This window comes from Sander lucioperca, chromosome 5 (genome assembly GCF_008315115.2).
Source record: "Sander lucioperca isolate FBNREF2018 chromosome 5, SLUC_FBN_1.2, whole genome shotgun sequence".
NCBI lineage: Eukaryota > Metazoa > Chordata > Actinopteri > Perciformes > Percidae > Sander > Sander lucioperca.
In genome coordinates this window covers 13,693,240-13,713,802 of record NC_050177.1, presented here as the reverse complement: position 1 = coordinate 13,713,802, position 20,563 = coordinate 13,693,240, and the positions used below count along the sequence as shown (strand labels likewise).

Sequence of the window (20,563 nt, the reverse complement as noted above, 5' to 3'; positions counted from 1 at the left end):
AGAGACAGAGGAGGAGGAGATGGATGTTTCTCTGTTATTGTGCCAGACAGAGTAACCATCATCAGAGCAGATCAGACTCCAGGACTGATCATTACATCCAAACACACAGTCATCACTGTATCCTCTCCTCCTGATTCCTCTGTAACTCACTGATATATTAACCTTTCCTCTCCTCTCGACCTCCCAGTAACAGCGACCAGTCAGACCATCTCTACACAGCAGCTGATACCAGCAGTCAAACCTCTCTGGATGATCAGGATATGACTGATCCTCCTTCACACGTGTCACCTTCCTGTTGTTGTCAGACAGTTTGAGTTTTCTGTTCACTGTGTTTGTGTCCAGTGTGAGTTCACAGGAATCTGACGGAGAGAAGGAGACACAACACAGCTGCAGTTATTAACCAATCAGCACGTGGATGATGACATCAGAGGGTTTAATGAGTGATGTCACAGTTTGATGAATGAAATTAAAAACAGACTTACATCTCCATGGACCTGGTGTCAAATATCTGACTCCAGCAGGCTCCACCCTGAAAGGAGGAGCATTACATCACTCAGAGAGAGAGAGAGAGAGAGAGAGAGAGAGAGAGGGAGAGGTAGAGAGAGAGAGAGAGGGAGAGAGAGAGAGGTAGTGAGAGAGAGAGAGAGAGGTAGAGAGAGAGAGAGAGAGAGAGAGAGAGGTAGAGAGAGAGAGAGAGAGAGAGAGAGAGGTAGAGAGAGAGAGAGAGAGAGAGAGAGGTAGAGAGAGAGAGAGAGAGAGAGAGGGAGAGAGGGAGAGAGAGAGAGAGAGAGAGAGAGAAGAAGAATAGTAGACATGTTTGATTGAAGCTCTACAGAAATAACAAATAAATAGTTTAAACTGAGATAAACCTACTAAATTAAAATAAATCAGATGTTAAAGTGATGGTTGGGAGTAATTTCCCCCGAGGGTCCTTTGCACCACGACCTCGAGCCAAACACCCCCAGAAGCTTTTTCACCTGGGTCCAACATTTGGAGAGTTAGCGTTATCAGCTGGTTAGCTTAGTGCAGGCGCTAATGGATCCAAGAGTGTATCTCGTAAGTTACCCCACTAATAACGCCCAAAATGATACCAAACTTCTACAGTAGTACAAACAGGTTATGTACTCATAAAACGATGGATTGGAAAGTTTGTAAGTACACCAGGAGTTTATTTAAATAAGACTTGCCTGCTGGCTTCTGCTCTCTGCTGCTACCGGCAGTAAGACGAGTGCTTAGGGACGTCTACAAGTTACAACACCGACAGCTAACTCTGCTAACACAACAGCTAACTCCGCTAACACTACAGCTAACTCTGCTAACACGACAGCTAACTCTGCTAACACAACAGCTAACTCTGATAACACCACAGCTAAGCCTGCTAACACCACAGCTAACTCCTCTAACACAACAGCTAACCCTGCTAACACGACAGCTAACCCTGCTAACATGACAGCTAACTCTGCTAACACAACAGCTAACCCTACTAACACAACAGCTAACCCTGCTAACACAACAGCTAACCCTGCTAACACAACAGCTAATTATGCTAACACTACAGATAACTCCTCATACACAACAGCTATCTCTGCTAACACAACAGCTAATTATACTAACACTACAGCTAACTCTGCTAACACTATATCTAACTCTGCTTACAAAACAGCTAACTCTGCTAACACAACAGCTAACTCTGCTAACACCCCAGCTAACTCTGCTAACACTATATCTAACTCTGCTAACACCACAGCTAACTCTGCTAACACTATATCTAACTCTGCTAACACCCCAGCTAACTCTGCTAACACTATATCTAACTCTGCTAACACCACAGCTAACTCAGCTAACACAAAAGCTAACTCTGCCAACACAACAGCTAACTCCTCATACACAACAGCTATCTCTGCTAACACAACAGCTAACAGTGCTAACATGACAGCTAACTGTGCTAACACAACAGCTAATTATGCTAACATGACAGCTAATTATGCTAACACTACAGCTAACTCTGCTAACACAACAGATAACTCATCATACACAACAGCTAACTCTGCTAACACTGCTAAGACGACAGCTAATTATGCTAACACAACAGCTAACTCCTCATACACAACAGCTAACTCTGCTAACGCAATATCTAACTCGGCTAACACTACAGCTAACTCTGCTAACACTATATCTAACTCGGCTAACACAACAGCTAACTCCTCTAACACAACAGCTAACTCTGCTAACACTATATCTAACTTGGCTAACACAACAGCTAACTCTGCTAACACAAAAGCTAACTCTGCTAAGACGACAGCTAATTATGCTAACACTATAGGTAACTCCTCATACACAACAGCTATCTCTGCTGACACAACAGCTAATTATGCTAACACTACAGCTAACTCCTCATACACAACAGCTATCTCTGCTAACACAACAGCTAATTATGCTAACACTACAGCTAACTTGGCTAACACAACTCTGTTAACACAACAGATAACTCCTCATACACAACAGCTAACTGTGCTAACATGACAGCTAACTCTGCTAACACAAAAGCTAACTCCTCTAACACAACAGCTAACTTGGCTAATACGACAGCTAACCCTGCTAACACAAAAGCTAACTCTGCTAACACAACAGCTAACTCTGCTAACTCTTTTGAATAAGTAAGGGATGTTTGAGCTAAACCATAAACAGTAAAATTAAAGCTCAATAAGTTTTATTTTTCAATATTATTGCAGCAGTTGTAGCATTATGAGGTTTTCTTGCCCGAAGATTGTTTTAATACAAAGTGGTTATATTGTAGTGGTTTATATTTCTAGCTGTTATTTCGGAGCCCTGCAGGTAGCCTCTGTGCTGGGGGTGTTGAGCAATAACAGGAAGAACTCATCGTCTCAAACTGTTAACAGCATTTTCTGTGCTTGTGAACTTGCGGGTTCATTCGTCCAGGAACAACCAGCAAGAACGTCCTCCCCAAGAACACAAGTCTGTTCTTTGCATTCTTGAAATTGAGAAACACCCAATGTCTCGAGTAATAGTCAAATTGTTAAATCAATGTACACTAACAATAAGTGCAGTATTAAACTTGGCAACAAAAGAACATCTTTCTTCAGTCAGAAGCGTGGAGTGAGACAGGGCTGCTGTTTGAGTCCCACTCTATTCAACATCTATATTAACCAGCTGGCCACCATCCTAGAGACATCAGCAGCACCTGGTCTCACTCTACACGACTCTGAGATCAAGTTCCTGCTCTATGCAGATGACCTGGTTCTGTTGTCCCCTACAGAACAGGGCTTACAGCAGAACCTGGACCTGCTGGAGCAGTACTGCCAGACCTGGGCCCTGGCAGTAAACACTCAAAAGACAAAGATAATGACTTTTCAAAAAAGATCCAGATCTCAAGGAAACACATACAGCTTCACGTTAGGAACACATACATTAGACCACTGTACACATTACAATTATTTAGGACTGAAAATAAGTTCCACTGGAAGTTAAGTTAAACATACGTCGGGAGATGATATTGAGCCCCGACAGTTTAATTTTTAGATAACTTCCTATTTGAGCGGTATCGTTTTTCTTCCCAGTCGATCAGTTATGTAGCCTAGGCTACATAACCTTATCCTTCCTCATATCACTAACGTCACCCATCTACGCTCTTACATCCCAGCAAATTATTTGTGTCGCATTATGTTTTTTTGCAAACGGCATATGTCTTTACAACATTGGTGATGCGGAGCATTGTAGTAAAGCCACTGTAGCAAAGCGCCGTCAGAAGAGTGTGACTGGCTCTGAAACGTGTTTTAAACGTTTTTAAAAGGAGTTCCACAGGATTGCAGGTGAATGATGTAAACCCTTTGAAATAAAAGATTATGGATTATAATTCTGATAATGATGGTGCTGCAGCCTCAGAATGGGACTTTTTCGTCCGCAGGATTGCACCTAAATGAAATAGATTATAGGTTCAATACCACTTCACCAGTAATATTAGGCTATCCTTATGATTAAATATGATATACATTATATTGGAATATACGCATTTACTGTAGCAGCAATTTTCTCCCACGCAAATTCTCTCTCTTTTGCAGCAGCTGCTGTGTTGCTTTTTTTTTTTTAAATCTCTGTATGTGCGCATGAGTATTTCTGCCGACCCGTTTGTTTGTGTTTGTTACCATGGTGAATCGTAGTATCATGGCTCCATTCATGCTGCCTTTTTATTGTGGTGGTGCACGCGTGTGAACCTACTCTGAGTTGATTGAACCAACTCATATCATCTCTGACTTTCCATCTCAGGGTAAATCTACTCAGACATCAGGGTTACACTCAGAGTTTGTTAAACTTCCTTCCTAAAATACCACCCTGCAGTCTAGCAGCAGAATATGTCTTTACCTGCCACACTTTGAGGAACAGTGAGTGACAACCCCCCCCCCCCCCACACACACACACACACACACACACACACACACACACACACACACACACACAACTGTAATATTCTTGTTTTCATGTTGTTGTTAGTTTTGTTCATATTGTTACATTATCTTCACATGAGAGAGAGAGAGAGAGAGAGAGAGAGAGAGAGAGAGAGAGAGAGAGAGCTGATGGTGAGCATGTACGGAGATGTGAATAACCTGATTTCTCTGTGTGCCATGTAGCCTAAACATCACATCCTGAATATGATCAAGAATAACTGGAATATTCATGTCCATGTAAACACATATGATACCAACAACATGCTAGATCCGTGGGTTCAGCGATAGCAGCGTCCATAGAAACCAGCAGTTTATCTACAGCAGTGGCGGGCCGTGTATTTTACACCTGGGCCTTCAGTACTATCCTACAGCATTAAATCACCTTTGAATAACCTGACCATGACACTAGGACATTACCGTGTGGAATAACGTGATTTAACACAAGGCTCAACACCTAGAGACACCTAATACACTACTGCAGAGACATGAACACACGCTGACTGAAGCATCACTTTCACTCAGTATGACAGGATGCTGCATCACATGTAGTCAAAATGAATGCAATTACCAAAGAAACCAAAACAAACCCACAACAACCGGTCATATCAGTGGCGTAACGAGCCAACACCGGGCCCTTAAGCAGGATTATCAAGGCGGCCCCCTCTACTACAGCACGTGATGACGGCACAATGTCCACGAGTAGGCTACCATGAATAGGACAGGATAGGATCATTGAGACACAGCATATAAGAGATGAGATGACTGCCAAAATCAGGAGTAGCCTACGCACACCACAACAACAAAAAAACAGTGGTGAATGCACACCATAACACATGAAAAAACACACAAGGGCAGTCCCTCCAGGACTTCGCGGCCTTTTTTGAGATTGTTGCGGCCCAAAATGTCTGATTTCACGGGAGCTTTTGTAAAAAATGTCGATAAAAGTTGCGATGTCTTTTGTTTGTTTGTTTGTTACAATGAAGTTGCGAGAGACAGTGAAAGTTGCAAAAAAAGTTGCGATTTCTTTTGTGTAGTTCTTTAAAAATAAAAAGGAAACTTGTTTTGGGGAGAATAATAATTATTACTATTAATTAATTACTCTGGGCTGAGATTTCCTAGGAACCTTACCAAAAAGGCTCAGCATGCTGCAAATGTTGGTATAATATGAAAATGGCTGGTGGATTTAAGACAAAAAATGATAATTTATTGAATGAATCAAATAGGAACATATCTGTCACTGTCAGTGGCTTGTTGATCTTTACATTGTTAGTTAATTTCCTCCTGGCCTGGGAAACACATTCATACGGTTTGATAAAGTACTTATTGGACTTTAACTTATCATTGCACTTACAATAACGAGCGTAACTGTCCTCAATTTAGGTCATCCTGTACGTCTCATCTGTGGTTTTTCCTGCATCCACCGTGTGTGTGTGTGTGTGTGTGTGTGTGTGTGTGTGTGTGTGTGTGTGTGTGTGTGCGCGCGCATCAGTCGCGGGGAGAATGAAGTAGCCCTGCCCACTGCAAAAAGCCGACAGGATTGAAACAGCAGCAACTTTCAGCGACTTTATAGTGAAATATCGTTACAGCGTACATTGATGCTAAAATGTATACAGGTTGGCAGGACGGTCTGAAATGTTTTGGATGGTCTTTCGCTGTACGTCTTGTTGGTAAATGTAAAATGTTCGAGTCACACAGGTGTCTCGTCCACGGTCTCGTTTTCATATCAAAAACAAGGAAATGAATTTGACCAGTTCTCACTCCCGCTTGGTCACTGGCTGTCAGAGTGCACGTGGGACTGCTGGGATTGTCGCGAGTAATGAAAATGTGATAGGGGGCCCCGGCTGTCAATCAATATCTTCCCATCACGCGGGCCCCTGATTGGTCCGGGCCCTTAAGCACCGCATACCCTGCTTACCGATAGTTATGCGTCTGGGTCATATTTACTCATACGGTGACCATAAAGAAATCAAAAACACATATAACCCAATCAGTGATCAACAGGCCTCGCCACAAATTCGAGCCAAGCAGTGCGGGCTTAACACACACGTGTCACCATGCACACACAAAGGCACAGCGGCCACTGACACTGCTCAAATCTTTAACACCTTAAGCAAGCAGTAATAGCTAGTAAAATGCTTTCACTAAAAAATTTAAAAATGTAAATGAACTTGCAGTGTAAACAATATTGAAAATACATATTTTCTTTATTTTAGGCCTTGATTTATAAAAATATAATTTTCTGATTCTGACAATCTCTTGGCCAGCAGAGAACGCCTTGCTGGCCCTGACGGTCCACCTCTGACCTACAGATAGAGTGTACAGTGCGTACAGGATTACGGCTGCCGGCGCCACTGCCACACTATCATTTACAGAGACCCAACAATTCCCCCAAGAGCGAGCATTTGGTGCAACAGTGGACCTTTCTCTGTCTGGGAAACATGAACATTTCATCACTCTCACACACACATGTATATATTGTGTTTGCACTGCAGGGAATAGGAAAGAGCATTTTGAGGGACTTTTTGAACTTAGAGCCGGTACTCTCCCAGCACAAGAGGAACTTAGAGAAATAATTGGTCTGGATGTCGGTATACGTCTCTGATCGATCACATGAGCCATGCAGCACCGGCAACTGACATTTTAAACCTCTAGCTAACTAGTTTGCAGAAATAGTAATGCTTCATCCACACACTCTTCTCACAGCGTAGAAAGCACATTGATTTGTGCTAAGCTAGGCTAAACCTGTCCTGGACCTCTCTGTCGAGTTGAAACTGAACCACGGACAGTTCCTTTAACATACAGAGATGTGTCCAAACTACATCAATTATTAACAACAGGAAGTCATCATTTTAGTTCCTGGAGATGTACTCCTTTAAAACTTCCTACACAAATATCTCCTTTTTATATTCATCAGTGTTTGTACCTGAGAGTGTCCAGTCTCCAGTTTGGATCTTCCAGTCCCGCTGACAGTAGCTTCACTCCTGAGTCTCCTGGATGATTGTAGGTCAGGTCCAGCTCTCTCAGATGGGAGGGGTTGAAACTTAGAGCTGAGGCCAGAGAAGAACTGCCTTCCTCTGCGATCAGACAGCCTGACAGACTGCAAACACACAGAACAACACACAGGAACCCTCTGTCAACATGTGGAGCCATGTGTTAGTTTTATGTTTGTTTGTTGTCCAGGTACATTTTGGGTCAGATTTAGAATGCACCTTTAAAATCATCTGTTCTATTTAACTATTTAACAACAAAAGTAAACAATGAAACATCCTCATGGAAAGTAACTCTGAGTCTAGGAATTAATAATTATATAATTATTAACTACTGCCCAAGTTTATCGTATCAAAAGACACAAAGCAGCTGTTTTATCAACTAAAGTTAGTCAGATTTTAAATGGTTATCAGTTGAATAGGTTAATGAATCCTGACCTGAGAGTCTCCAGTGTGCAGTGTGGACTCTTCAGTCCATCAGAGATCAACTTCCCTCCTGAATCCTGCAGATCGTTATTACTCAAGTCCAGCTCTCTCAGACTAGAGGACTGGGAGCTGAGAACTGAGGACAGAGCTTCACAGATTCTCTCTGACAGGTTACAGCCACTCAGTCTGGAGAGACAACAGGAAGGACACAAGTTATTTATATTTAACTCCTGTTGAAATAAATCACACTTTCACAGCTTTGTTGGAGGGACGGTAATGAAGAAGACAGATAACGATTGTTTTTAAATGTTAAATCTGGACTTTTGGTGATAGAGAATGTAAAATCCTTTTTCTAAACAACTTGGAAACATGATAACTAATTGTGACTGAATGAGTGATAAGGAAGAGAGATTTCTAAATTGCTAAATTTTAAATCCTGACGTGAAGCGGGGTTTAAATTGAATAAAGCTTAAAGTTTAAAGTAATGTCATAGAAGAAGACAAATAACGATTGGTTTATATGTTGAGTCTGGACTTTCAGTGGTACAGTATATGAAATCCCTTCTCAGCATGTTTAAATATCTGCTGCTCTACTCTAAACAAGTTGGAAAAATGATAATTTATCGTGACTGAATTAAGCAATATTACAGGAGTTTGATTTAATGTCATTATTGGCATGACAGGGTGTGCTGTCATGCTAATTTGAGTATGTTCTAAATGTCTAGCTGACCAATAAGGTTGTCTGGTCGGAGCAACTTCTTGTATAATCAGAAATAAACAAATGTCCATTAATCAAAGTCACATAATATTAAAATATAAATTATTTGTTGATCTCAGCCACAGTTCATATTTCATTCTTCATGAAGTGATTCTAAATCAGAATGAAATACTTTGGAAACATTCACATTTTTTGAATGTTTCCAAAGAATTTTTCAATACTGTTTTTTTTTCAAAGATTATTGTTCTCGTTGTTACTCAGGTCCAGCTCTCTTAGACTAGAGGACTGGGAGCTGAGAACTGAGGACAGAGCTTCACAGCTTCTCTCTGACAGGTTACAGCCACTCAGTCTGGAGAGAAAGCAGGAAGGACACAAGTTATTTATATTTAACTCCTGTTGAAAGATTTCAGAGTATTTAATGATGAATAAATCACACTTACAGAGCTTTGTTGGAGGGACAAATGAAGAAGACAGATAATGATTGTGTTTAAATGTTAAGTCTGGACTTTTGGTGATAGAGAATATAATATCCATTTTTTAAACAAGTTGTAAACATTATAACTAATTGTGACTGAATGAGGAGTAAAAAGACATCCAGTATTTAAATTCACATAAGATAAAAAAAAAACTGCCATAGCCATAGTTCATACTTTGTGCTTTACAACATATTATAAATAAGAACAAAATGCTTTGGAAACATTAAAAGATTTCCGAATTGCTAAATTTTAAATCCTGACATGAGAAGGGTGGTTTAAATGAGAATAAAGCTTAAAGTTTAGAGAAATGTCATGGAAGAGGACAAATAACAATTGTGTTTATATGTTGAGTCTGGAGTTTTGGTGATACAGAATATGAAATCCTTTCTCAGCATGTTTAAATATCTGCTGCTCTACTCTAAACAAGTTGGAAACATGATAATTAATCGTGACTGAATTAAGCAGTATTACACGAGAGGGTTTGATTTAACGTCATTATTGGCACAACAGGGTGTGCTGTCATGCTATTTTGAGTACGTTCTAAATGTCTAGCAGACCAATCAGGTTGTCTGGTCAGATGAACTTTTTGTATAATCAGAAATAAAGAAATGTCCATTAATCAAAGTCAAAATATTAAAATACAAATTATTTGTTGATCTCAGCCAAAGTTCAGATTTCATTCTTTATGAAGTGATTCTGAATCAGAATAAAATACTTTGGAAACATTCACATTTTTTGAATGTTTCCAAAGTATTTTTCAACACTGTTTTTTTTCAAAGATTATTGTTCTTGATCTGACCTGAGAGTCTCCAGTGTGCAGTGTGGACTCTTCAGTCCAACAGAGATCAGCTTCCCTCCTGAATCCTCCAGGTCGTTGTTACTCAGGTCCAGCTCTCTCAGACTAGAGGACTGGGAGCTGAGAACTGAGGACAGAGCTTCACAGCTTCTCTCTGACAGGTTACAGCCACTCAGTCTGGAGAGACAACAGGAAGGACACAAGTTATTTATATTTAACTCCTGTTGAAAGATATCAGAGTATTTAATGATGAATAAATCACACTTACAGAGCTTTGTTGGAGGCTTTGACCACTGGCAGCAGCCTCAGAAGAGCCTCCTCTGAAGCGGAGTATTTCTTCAGGTCAAACACGTCCAGATCTTTTTCTGAGGACAGTAAGATGAAGACCAGAGCTGACCACTGAGCAGGAGACAGTTCATCTGTGGAGAGACTTCCTGAACTCAGGTATTGTTGGATCTCCTCCACTAGAGAACGATCATCCAGTTCATTCAGACAGTGGAACAGATTGATGCTTCTCTCTGCAGACAGATTCTCACTGATCTTTGTCTTGATGTACTTGACTGTTTTCTGATTGGTCTCTGAGCTACTTCCTGTCTGTGTCATCAGGCCTCGTAGGAGATTCTGATTGGTCTGCAGAGAAAGACCCAGGAGGAAGCGAAGGAACAAGTCCAGGTGTCCATTTGGACTCTGTAAGGCCTTGTCCACAGCACTCTGGTAGAAACGTGTTGATTTGTCTCTGAACACTTCAGACCACCACGATGTTGTTTGTTCTTCTGACAGCAGGTTGACTCCAGAGTTGATGAATGTCAGATGGACATGAAGAGCAGCCAGAAACTCCTGAAGACTCAGATGGACGAAGCAGAACACCTTGTCCTGGTACAGTCCTCTCTCCTCTTTAAAGATCTGTGTGAACACTCCTGAGTACACTGAGGCTGATCTGATATCGATACCACACTTTGTCAGGTCTGATTCATAGAAGATCAGGTTGCCTTTCTGCAGCTGCTCAAAAGCCAGTTTTCCCAGAGACTCAATCATCTTCTTTGTCTCTTCATTCCAGTTTGAATCGGTCCCAGCTCCTCCACCATATTTTATGTTCTTCAGTTTGGACTGAACCACCAGAAAGTGGATGTACATCTCAGTAAGGGTCTTGGGCAGCTCTCCTCCCTCTCTGGTCTTCAACATGTCCTCCAGAACTGTAGCAGTGATCCAGCAGAAGACTGGGATGTGGCACATGATGTGAAGGCTTCGTGATGTCTTGATGTGGTAGATGATTCTGCTTTCCTGCTTCTTGTCATTGGATCGCTTCCTGAAGTACTCCTCCTTCTGTTGGTAAGTGAACCCTCTGACCTCTGTCACCATGTCAACACACTCAGCAGGGATCTGATTGGCTGCTGCAGGCCGTGTGGTTATCCAGAGGCAAGCAGAGGGAAGCAGATTCCCTCTGATGAGGTTTGTCAGCAGCACATCCACTGAGGTGGACTCTGTAACATCAGTCAGGATCTCAGTGTTGAGGAAGTCCAGAGGAAGTCGACACTCATCCAGACCGTCAAAGATAAAGACAACCTGGAACTCTTCAAACCTGCAGATTCCTGCTTCTTTGGTTTCACTGAAGAAGTGATCAACAAGTTCCACCAAGCTGTACTTTCTCTCTTTAAGCACATTCAGCTCTCTGAAAGTGAAAGGAAATATGAACTGGATGTCCTGGTTAACTTTGCCTTCAGCCCAGTCCAGAGTGAACTTCTGTGTTAAGACTGTTTTCCCGATGCCAGCCACTCCCTTAGTCATCACTGTTCTGATTGGTTCATCTCTTCCAGGTGGGGCTTTAAAGATGTCTTCTCTTCTGATTGTTGTTTCTGGTCTGTTTGGTGTTCTGGAAGCTGTTTCAATCTGTCTGACCTCATGTTCATCATTGACCTCTGCAGTCCCTCCCTCCATGATGTAGATCTCGGTGAACATCTGATTCAGAAGGGTTGGGTTTCCTGCTTTAGCAATCCCCTCAAACACACTCTGGAACTTCTTGTTTAGGTTAGTCTTGAGTTTACATTTACAAACTCCAGCAGAACTTCCTGAATGAATACATAATAAAAAATCTCATTAAGTAATTTTGTAAAGAAAACAGAAACATATTTTGGTCCATCTCTGGAGACATTAGTAAACGTCCCATTAGTCCAGTAAGTTAAATCTTTAGAGAAATCCTCTTACTGCTCTGCAGACGGTCAGCCAGCTCCTCCTGCTTCATTCTCTTCAGGAAGTGCAGTGTGATCTTCAGAAATGCCTCTCTGCTGCTCCTCTGCTCTTCATGCTCATCCTCATCCTCCCTCTGACTCTCTGAGCATTCTGGGTAATCTGGATTCAGAACCTTCTGGATCTTCTTCAGCTCATTCTTCACAAAAGTACAGATGTTCTCCTCCAGCAGCTGGAACAGAAGATTATATGAATGACACAATCAAACAAAATCATGGAAGCAAACATCAGATACTTGTTGGACAGACTGACAATCCACTGGTCTGAAAGGTGCTGCATGGAGATGATTGTGAACATAATAGATGTAAAAGTAGTTGTTGTACATGTACAGACCATAAATATGGAGTCCAGGTGTGTTTGATGCTGCTGGGTAGACTGACCACTGGGAACCTCTGAGCTCTCCTGGTCCACTCTGTGTAGGAATCAGGAAGAATTAGCTCACATCATGTCTGTCCACACAGAGACAAACACAAGGTAAAGATCCTGTGACTTAAAGTGTTCATTACAACATTGAATCAGATGGTTTCCCCTGACATGAAAGTGTTGGAGGTGCTGCTGATCCCACTGTGAATCAACAGAAAGAACTAAGAATTAACCCTCATGCCCTCTTCAGGCATTTTTGTACGTAAGTTTTTTTTTTTTTCATTTTGAGATAATTTTTGCTGTGTTACTGCTTATGGCATGAAATTTTGTCAGAACCTTTCTTTTTGGTCAAAATTTTTAAATCCAGTGTTTTTCACTCTTACATGTTTTTTTATACTTGATTGATTCATTTTGTACCCTCTGGACACCTTCGTGGAAAAAATGTACACGCACACAAAAACTGCTATTAAATCATCATATCAATATTGTTTTCTGCTTAAACAACTTCTACCTTGCTCAAAACTACCAAACATTCAATCATTTTCAGGATTTTAACCCTTTAAATGCAAGTTTATTTATTTGAAGTATTTCATTATATATTAAAAAAAAAACACAAAAAATGATTTTTTTTCCCATATAATTAATAATATGGAGATGGGGCATTGGTGGAGATTAGAGTCTTGGATATGTCAAAGATTAGCAAAAAAATGTATTTGATTGCATTAGTATTTTTTACATAGCATTTCATTTTGACCAAAAGTGGTGATATTTGATATTTTTACTGTATTCCACCAGAATCAACCATTTTCCCTTTGTAGGCATGAAATTATTGTATTTATGCCAGTTATATTATGGAGCTGTGTGTGTTTGTGTGTGTGTGTATGTGTATGTGTATGTGTGTATGTGTGTGTGTGTGTGTGTGTGTGTGTGTGTGTGTGTCAGTGTGTGAGAAAGAGTTTGTGTAAATATAAGCAAGCACTGATCATTTTAGGGGTGAAAAAAGGGCATCTTTTGAAGGATGCATTTCATGTGTCTTTGAAGAGGTGCTTGAATAAAAACATGAAATGCATCCTTCAAAAGATGCCATTTTTTCACCCCTAAAATGATCAGTGCTTGCTTACATTTACACAAACTCTCTCTCTCACACACACACACACACACACACACACACACACACAGCTCCATAATATAACTGGCAAAAATACAATAATTTCATGCCTACAAAGGGAAAATGGTTGATTCTGGTGGAATACAGTAAAAATGTCAAGGGGGGGGGGGGGGCTGGTCATGAACCCACTCACTGAGAACTGGCCTGAAAGTGTCCAAACTCAAATGGCAGAAGTCTTCTCATGGTAAATATTATCCTGACCCAGGTGACACAAACACTTACCAAGAGTCGCTGGTTCTCCAGGGGGGATGTGCAGATGAAGTTACCCTGGAAAGGGCACTCTGCATCTCTCATACATCCGAACCATCCCCCTGGTATTCCCAGTTGGAAAAGAACATTTGGGAAGAATTTTGCCATTCATGATTTTTATCCTACCCTATGGCTATGGGAGATTTAAAATGCTTTTTAAAGGGGCTAAAACACCAGATGATATTGGACCAAACCAGGTCCAATATTACATTGAGATCTACAGTTGAAGACTGGTCTTACTCGACAGCTTTCAGATGTGAGAATATAAATATATGTGAAGAAGAAAGACGCTGAAAATAAATTTCAAAACTTCTCTGGATACATAACAGTTGAAATTTGAATCAGCAATATTATAATATTATTAACAGCTTACCTCTTTTCAGCAGAGGGTTGTTGACCTTTAAAATCCATGAAGTATTGATATGACCGGTCACTCTTGAAGGACACACAGCTGGGTTCAGGTTCAGCAGAGTCTGGTCTTTGATGGATCCTGTTACACAGAGAGTAAGACCAACAGGGATGGAAATTCACTTTTTATTATTCAGAAACAAAAACTGCTGGAGATACAAACAGCAACTAAAACAAGATTAACACAAAGATGTTCAATAAACTTCACAAAAAACTGGGTTAAAAAGTTAAAACACCAGAGAATATATTGGACCAAACCAGATCCAATATTTACCTAAAGTCAAGAGTTGAAGACTGGTTTAACTGGACAACTTTCAGATGTGAGAATATAAATATATGTGGAGAAGAAAGATGCTGAAAATAAACTCCAAAAACTTCTCTGGGTACATAACAGTTGAAACATGATTCAGTAATATTTTAATATTAACAGCTTACCTCTTTTCAGGAGAGGGTTGCTCTCCTTTAAAGTTAATAGAGCGTCCCTGTGACCGGTCGCTCTTAAAGGACACACAGCTGGGTTCAGGTTCAGGATCAGGTTCAGGTCCAGGTTCAGGAGACTCTGGTCTCTGCTGGGTCCTGATAGAAAAACACATTTATTCAGGGTCACATGTTCAGTTAAAGTCTCCGTGCATAAAATATAATATTAATATGAATATGTATGTAGGCCTAATTATTAACAATTAAATGCCAATAATGCTTTACTTTCTGTCTAAAACTCAATAAAAATATCTTTTGAAATCAGAATTTAAAAAAATCTAAACATAATATTTCAAAATGTTGTCTAAACAGAAAGATATTTTGAGTGAGACAGGAAATTATTTTACAAAAATATTCTCATTTCAGTCATCAACTACAATACTTTCTTTCCTCAAAATTACAAAAAAAAACAAAAAACAACCCAGACGGGACGTAGTTCCATCCAATGAGACTCGTTCCAGTTTGCTGGATGTTCACAACTCACCTCAATCTTCTTCTTAACATTTCAATTTCCCTTTCCATTGCAATTCGCTCCTTCTGCCATTCAAGTCTCTCCATCAATCCTCTCTCCTCCATTTCAAGTAGCCTCTCCTCCATTTCTATTCTCCTCTCCCTTACAGGTCTTTTCTTAAAGTAGCGGTGGCTCCATGGACCGGTTACTCTTCATGGACACACAGCTGGGTTCAGGTTCAGGTTCAGGATCAGCAGGGTCTGGTCTCTGATGGGTCCTGTTAGGAAGAGAGGACGACCACTTTTCTCACAATCTCCAGAAACAGAAGCTGCTGGAGAAATTAGAAGCTATCAAGCAGGAAATAAAGTCTGAATCTCTTGACTGAATGATTTCTGCTCTCTGCTCATCCTGCTCTGTCATTCATTATCTTTCTGGGAGAACAGGAACATTGGAAAGACTCCAGGACTAATGTCATCTTTCTGTCCTCTAATGGAGACAAGACTCCATTATGACAATCAATCTCACCTTTCTGTCCTGTGTAGACTGTAAAATAATGACATAAATACACTTCTCCTCCTCCTCCACCCATCACTACAACAGTAACAGAGGCATTTTTGTCACTACATTTTATTCTGAAAGGTTCCAGAGGAAACAGTAGAGTCCTATTGTGTCTGACTTTACGCTGGTGGAGACGACTGTTTGTTTTCTGACAGCAGGAGAAAGGAAATAACTAGAGGCCATCTAATGATAGATTCACACTGGCCAAATCAGGCCAGGGGCTTAAAGTTGGCCCTTCCTTACTTCCTCCCCTCCTACTTCCTCCCCCCTTGCTCAGACCCCCCCCATCTTCAAACTCGGCCTTTATTTAGATCTCAGCTACACAGCTGTAAAGTTTCCTGACTGCAGCCTCACGGTTGTGACAGACAGATGTATAAACACCTGGCAAAGTATTTAAAACCTCCTCTGTAGTAGTTCATGTTACAACATGTAGATTTATCTTCAACACAAGAGTCGTCCAAACTTTCTCAGGAAATAAGAAATGAAGTAGAAACATTATATTTAACTTTACAGAGCCAGAAACTAACCCTGAAGAGACCAAAGACTAACGTGTTGTTAACGTATCAAACAGCAACTTACAGTTTCTTCAAACAGTCAGAAGAGTTGACGGAGAAGAACTCAGGTGAGTTGTTTCCTGATGAGTCACAGCTCCACCTGACAGGAAGCAGATTTTCACAATAAGAGCTTTGTTTCTTCTCTCTGTGTAACTGTGGTTGTTGTTGTCAGTGTGTGTTTGTTTTTTCCTTTGTCCTGTGAATGCAACACAAGGGACTTTCCACACGTCTATGGAGGTCACACACACACACACACACACACACACACACACACACACATACACACACACACACACACACACGCACACGCACACGCACACATACACACACATACACACACGAATCCGAGGGACGAATCCTGATTTTGACCCAACAGACGTTCTAAGTTTTGCCCGATAATGAGGGTCTTTTTCTTCATCAATTAATCATTTAGTCTCCAAAATGTCAGAAAAGTGAGTTGATGTCTTTAAATATCTTGTTCTGTTTGTCCTAAACTCAAAAGATTTCCAGTTTAAGATGATATAAAACAGAGAAGCAGCAGGGTTTCCCGCAGCACTTTGTAGTTCAGGCGGCCGCCTGAGCAACACACGCCTGCCGTCTTAACTACGTCATCAAAATAAATAAATAAATAAAATGTATATGAGTGATATCTGCCGTGTTTAACCTGATCTCACAGAGTTCCGTGAAATGAACACGGCCCCTTAAGTTCAGGAAAAGGTCGTGGGTGGGCTTACGGTTCAGTGACACGAGAGAAGAACGGGACAGAAAAGAAGAAACTTTAGGTAACGTGACATGAGGGACACGATCCCCGGTCTCCTTACATACTACTCGCTACCGTAGTCGCTCTTAATGCTACGTCATCTTCTCATTGACTTTACATCGGCAGTGTTTTCCGTGGTGGCCACAAGGGATTTTCACACATTTCGTGCCACCACCACGTAATGAGCTGTTAACAGTTCGTGATCATTTCACGTAATCCTGTGCGACCAGGCTGGCCGTGTTACTCTGTCCTGTTTTCTCCCTTTCATTCCAAACCGTGACCAACGCCAGTCTCCCTTCTCTGCAGAACGCATTAAACAAAACAAAAAAATAATAAAAAACGTGCCATGAATTGGAAAATAATCAGTTTTCACAATCTTTAAATATGTGATATGCGTCTGAATTGTGTGATGCGTCTGAACAGCATCTGGTGGTTGAATGTCATCGAGCTATCTATCATCGTTCACCAAAACATTCTTTATCCGGGGAGAAAGAAAAAGAAAACTGGCATTTGGACAGACGACAATCAACCTGTCGCATCGAGGTAAGATAATTATTCTAAATTATCTTGTTAAATGTAGTACAGAGTCTGTAGTCTATCGCACAAACAAGCCCCCCAAAGGTCAGATGGTAACCCCACCCTACCGCCTTAACTAACACATTTACTGCTGTAAACCCTGAGAAGAAATACACGAATTAGAGTCTAAAAAAACATTTTCTGTCATTTGTGTGTGAAAAAATGACTTATTTTTCTGTCGATCGACGTATTGTTGCAGCTGTAGTTTGACTGAACCGTGAACTAAACTTTGAACACGTTTCCGTGAGCGTTTTGGGTTTGTCTCGTCTCCAGGATCCCTGATATTTAAACTATGGTAACGTTGGAAACAGCAGTTCCATCTTAAAGGTGGATTTTCTTTCGCCTCGTCCTTCAGGTATTTATTTATTTTTTTAACATTTTTAAAAAGGCATTCAGCAGGTTTTAAAAAAACACAGCAGGCCACACAGTGAAAGAGAAAGGGAAGAAAGGGACGGGGAGTAGAAAAATCTACAACAAAATAAAAATAAAACTGTGGCAGACTCAACTAGACGATCACCTGACTTCACTCAGATTTACTAAATAAAGTTCTGTAATAAAGGAGGCGGAGAGATGGAGGCAGGGTACCCTCGGGGTTCTCACAGTTACAGTTAAGACCTTTACAAAACCCTGGGATGAAATGTAAAGCCAACTTTAGGGGGTCATATAAGGGAACATCATTGTGGGATTTTAAACCAAGAAAAGTAGTATTTACGGAGTAACGTTATAGTAGAAAAAAGTGCCAAAAATATTGAAAAAAAAGCAAAAAGAATTCGTTGAAAAACAACCTTTTTTGTGTGACAGTTTGCAACTTTTGACCAACTTTTAAGACCTTTTTAAAACCACTTAGGATGAAATGTAAAGCCAACGTTAGGGGGCCATATGATGGAACATCAGCGTGGGATTTCAAAGTAGTATTTACAGAGTAACGTTACCATATACAAGCACCAAAAATGTTGACAAAAAGGGTTAAAAAAAAGCAAAAACTATGTTTGAAAAACAACTTTTTTGCCTTAGGCGTTGCCCCAATAGAGAGCTGAAGTCCCGCCCTTCTACTTCTGGTCCATCTTTTGAAAGAATATGAACGGTAGTGAACGGGGAAAGATAAATTATTTTGTGATCCCGTTTGAATTGAGCCATGAATTACACATATGATGTTCATCAGTTTAAGAGATAATTTCACAAGTCAAGAAAGTCTCAGTTTATTGTTGAACTGTTGAAGTATAAGACTGAAAATACGTCATTAGAAAGACTTCATACTTCAAAGTCTCATGGATGACCTCTCGCTGAAGCTACGATGTCTCTGTGTATCGTACCTGTGTGTGTGTGTGTGTGTGTGTGTGTGTGTGTGTCTGTGTGTGTGTGTGTGTGTTAGAGCCTGGATAGGTACGAATTTTTCCGTCCAAACCCGGCCCAAGCCCGACAGAGCCGTGACCGAACCCGGCCCGAGCCCGTCAGGCATTATGATATTTATGTCCGAGCCCGGCCCGAGCCCGACACAGTTAAAATCTCGTTGTGTTTTTTTCTCATACTAATGACATATGTACGTTTGTTTGTGTGGAAAGCCCGCTTTTATTAAGCAACTGGAAGGCATTCGGAAATGTCAACAGATGAGCGCATCAGCGCACACGGGGGAACAAGCGCACGTTAATAAGCTGTTTAATTTAAAATGCTCAATGTGTTAACATTCCTGCTTGCTTCGATTCCGACCGTGATCAGAAAACCAGGGGAGACTCGTTACCTCCAGGGCCGACGTCATATAACGTTGGGGTTAAAATCCCGTTTCTGGTGAGCAGATGAATGAACTTGGTTTTCAGTCTGGAGTTTATCTCGGACACCGCACACACTGTGTACAAAACTTAAACTTATTCACCAACTCTGCTCCAGTCGCATCTACACGTCTGCTTCCTCTTTTCTCTATCTCTCTTCTGCCCACTTTACACACACACTGAGCTCTCTTAAAGGAGCTGCTGCACCATTTTACAACAAATGCCTTATCGCGCTGATGTGACCGAGCCCGGCCCGAACCCGACCATCATTTCTAAATATCTGTCCGAACCTGGCCCGGCCCGTCGGGACCCGTCGGGACCCGTCGGGACCCGTCGGGACCCGTCGGGCTCGGGTCGGGTATCCAGGCCTTAGTGTGTGTGTGTGTGTGTGTGTGTGTGTGTCTATATGTGTGTGTGTCTGTCTGTGTGTTGTGTGTGTGTCTGTGAATGTGTTTGTGTGTGGGTTTGTGTGTGTGTGTGTGTGTGTGTGTGTGTGTGTGTGTGTGTGTGTGTGTGTGTGTGTGAGTCTGTGTCCATATTTTACCCAATGGGAGTGAGAATGTGTTGCAACTTTTGACCTGCTGGTCTCCCCTGTACAGTAACAACGCACCTGTGAGAGTGATATCGTGTGAAATCAAACCTCCTGATCTTCATCTTTCTCTCCTCTTCTTCAGGCAACTCATCCTTCAATATTCTGTTCGGGATCATCGTGTTGCTGGTGGGCTTTTTGGTTATTGTCGCCTTTGTCGCCTTTGTCGTCCTCATCGTGCAATATTGCAGACGTGCATCTTCCAACGGGTAAAAATCCTCACGTTTTAGAAACAGGAAACGATCCAAACAGAGTAGTATGTAGAGAGACAACAGTAGAGAGTAGTATGTAGAGAGACAACAGTAGAGAGTAGTATGTAGAGAGACAACAGTAGAGAGTAGTATGAAGAGAGACAACAGTAGAGAGTAGTATGTAGAGAGACAACAGTAGAGAGTAGTATGTAGAGAGACAGCAGGAGAGAGTAGTATGAAGAGAGACAACAGTAGAGAGTAGTATGTAGAGAGACAACAGTAGAGAGTAGTATGTAGAGAGACAGCAGTAGAGAGTAGTATGAAGAGAGACAACAGTAGAGTAG

The 20,563-nt window shown here is 41.2% G+C and overlaps 1 protein-coding gene and 1 long non-coding RNA gene across 2 annotated transcripts; both read right to left on the bottom strand.

Annotated features, from left to right (window-relative positions):
* Positions 1-347: 347 nt before the first annotated feature.
* On the bottom strand, positions 348-7,496 carry LOC118495008. Its single transcript, XR_004897303.1, has 3 exons — positions 7,387-7,496; positions 483-529; positions 348-359 (listed from the first exon to the last, which is right to left on the bottom strand). It is a non-coding gene; the product is annotated as an uncharacterized LOC118495008 (long non-coding RNA).
* Positions 7,497-10,129: 2,633 nt separating this feature from the next.
* Positions 10,130-20,204, bottom strand: LOC118495111 (NLR family CARD domain-containing protein 3-like). The gene is made up of 8 exons (XM_036001535.1): positions 20,050-20,204; positions 16,363-16,437; positions 14,733-14,794; positions 14,263-14,379; positions 13,863-13,951; positions 12,225-12,281; positions 12,071-12,137; positions 10,130-11,955 (listed from the first exon to the last, which is right to left on the bottom strand). Exons 1-8 carry the CDS (start codon positions 20,202-20,204, stop codon positions 10,130-10,132), a joined length of 2,448 nt encoding a protein of 815 aa, XP_035857428.1.
* Positions 20,205-20,563: the final 359 nt, after the last annotated feature.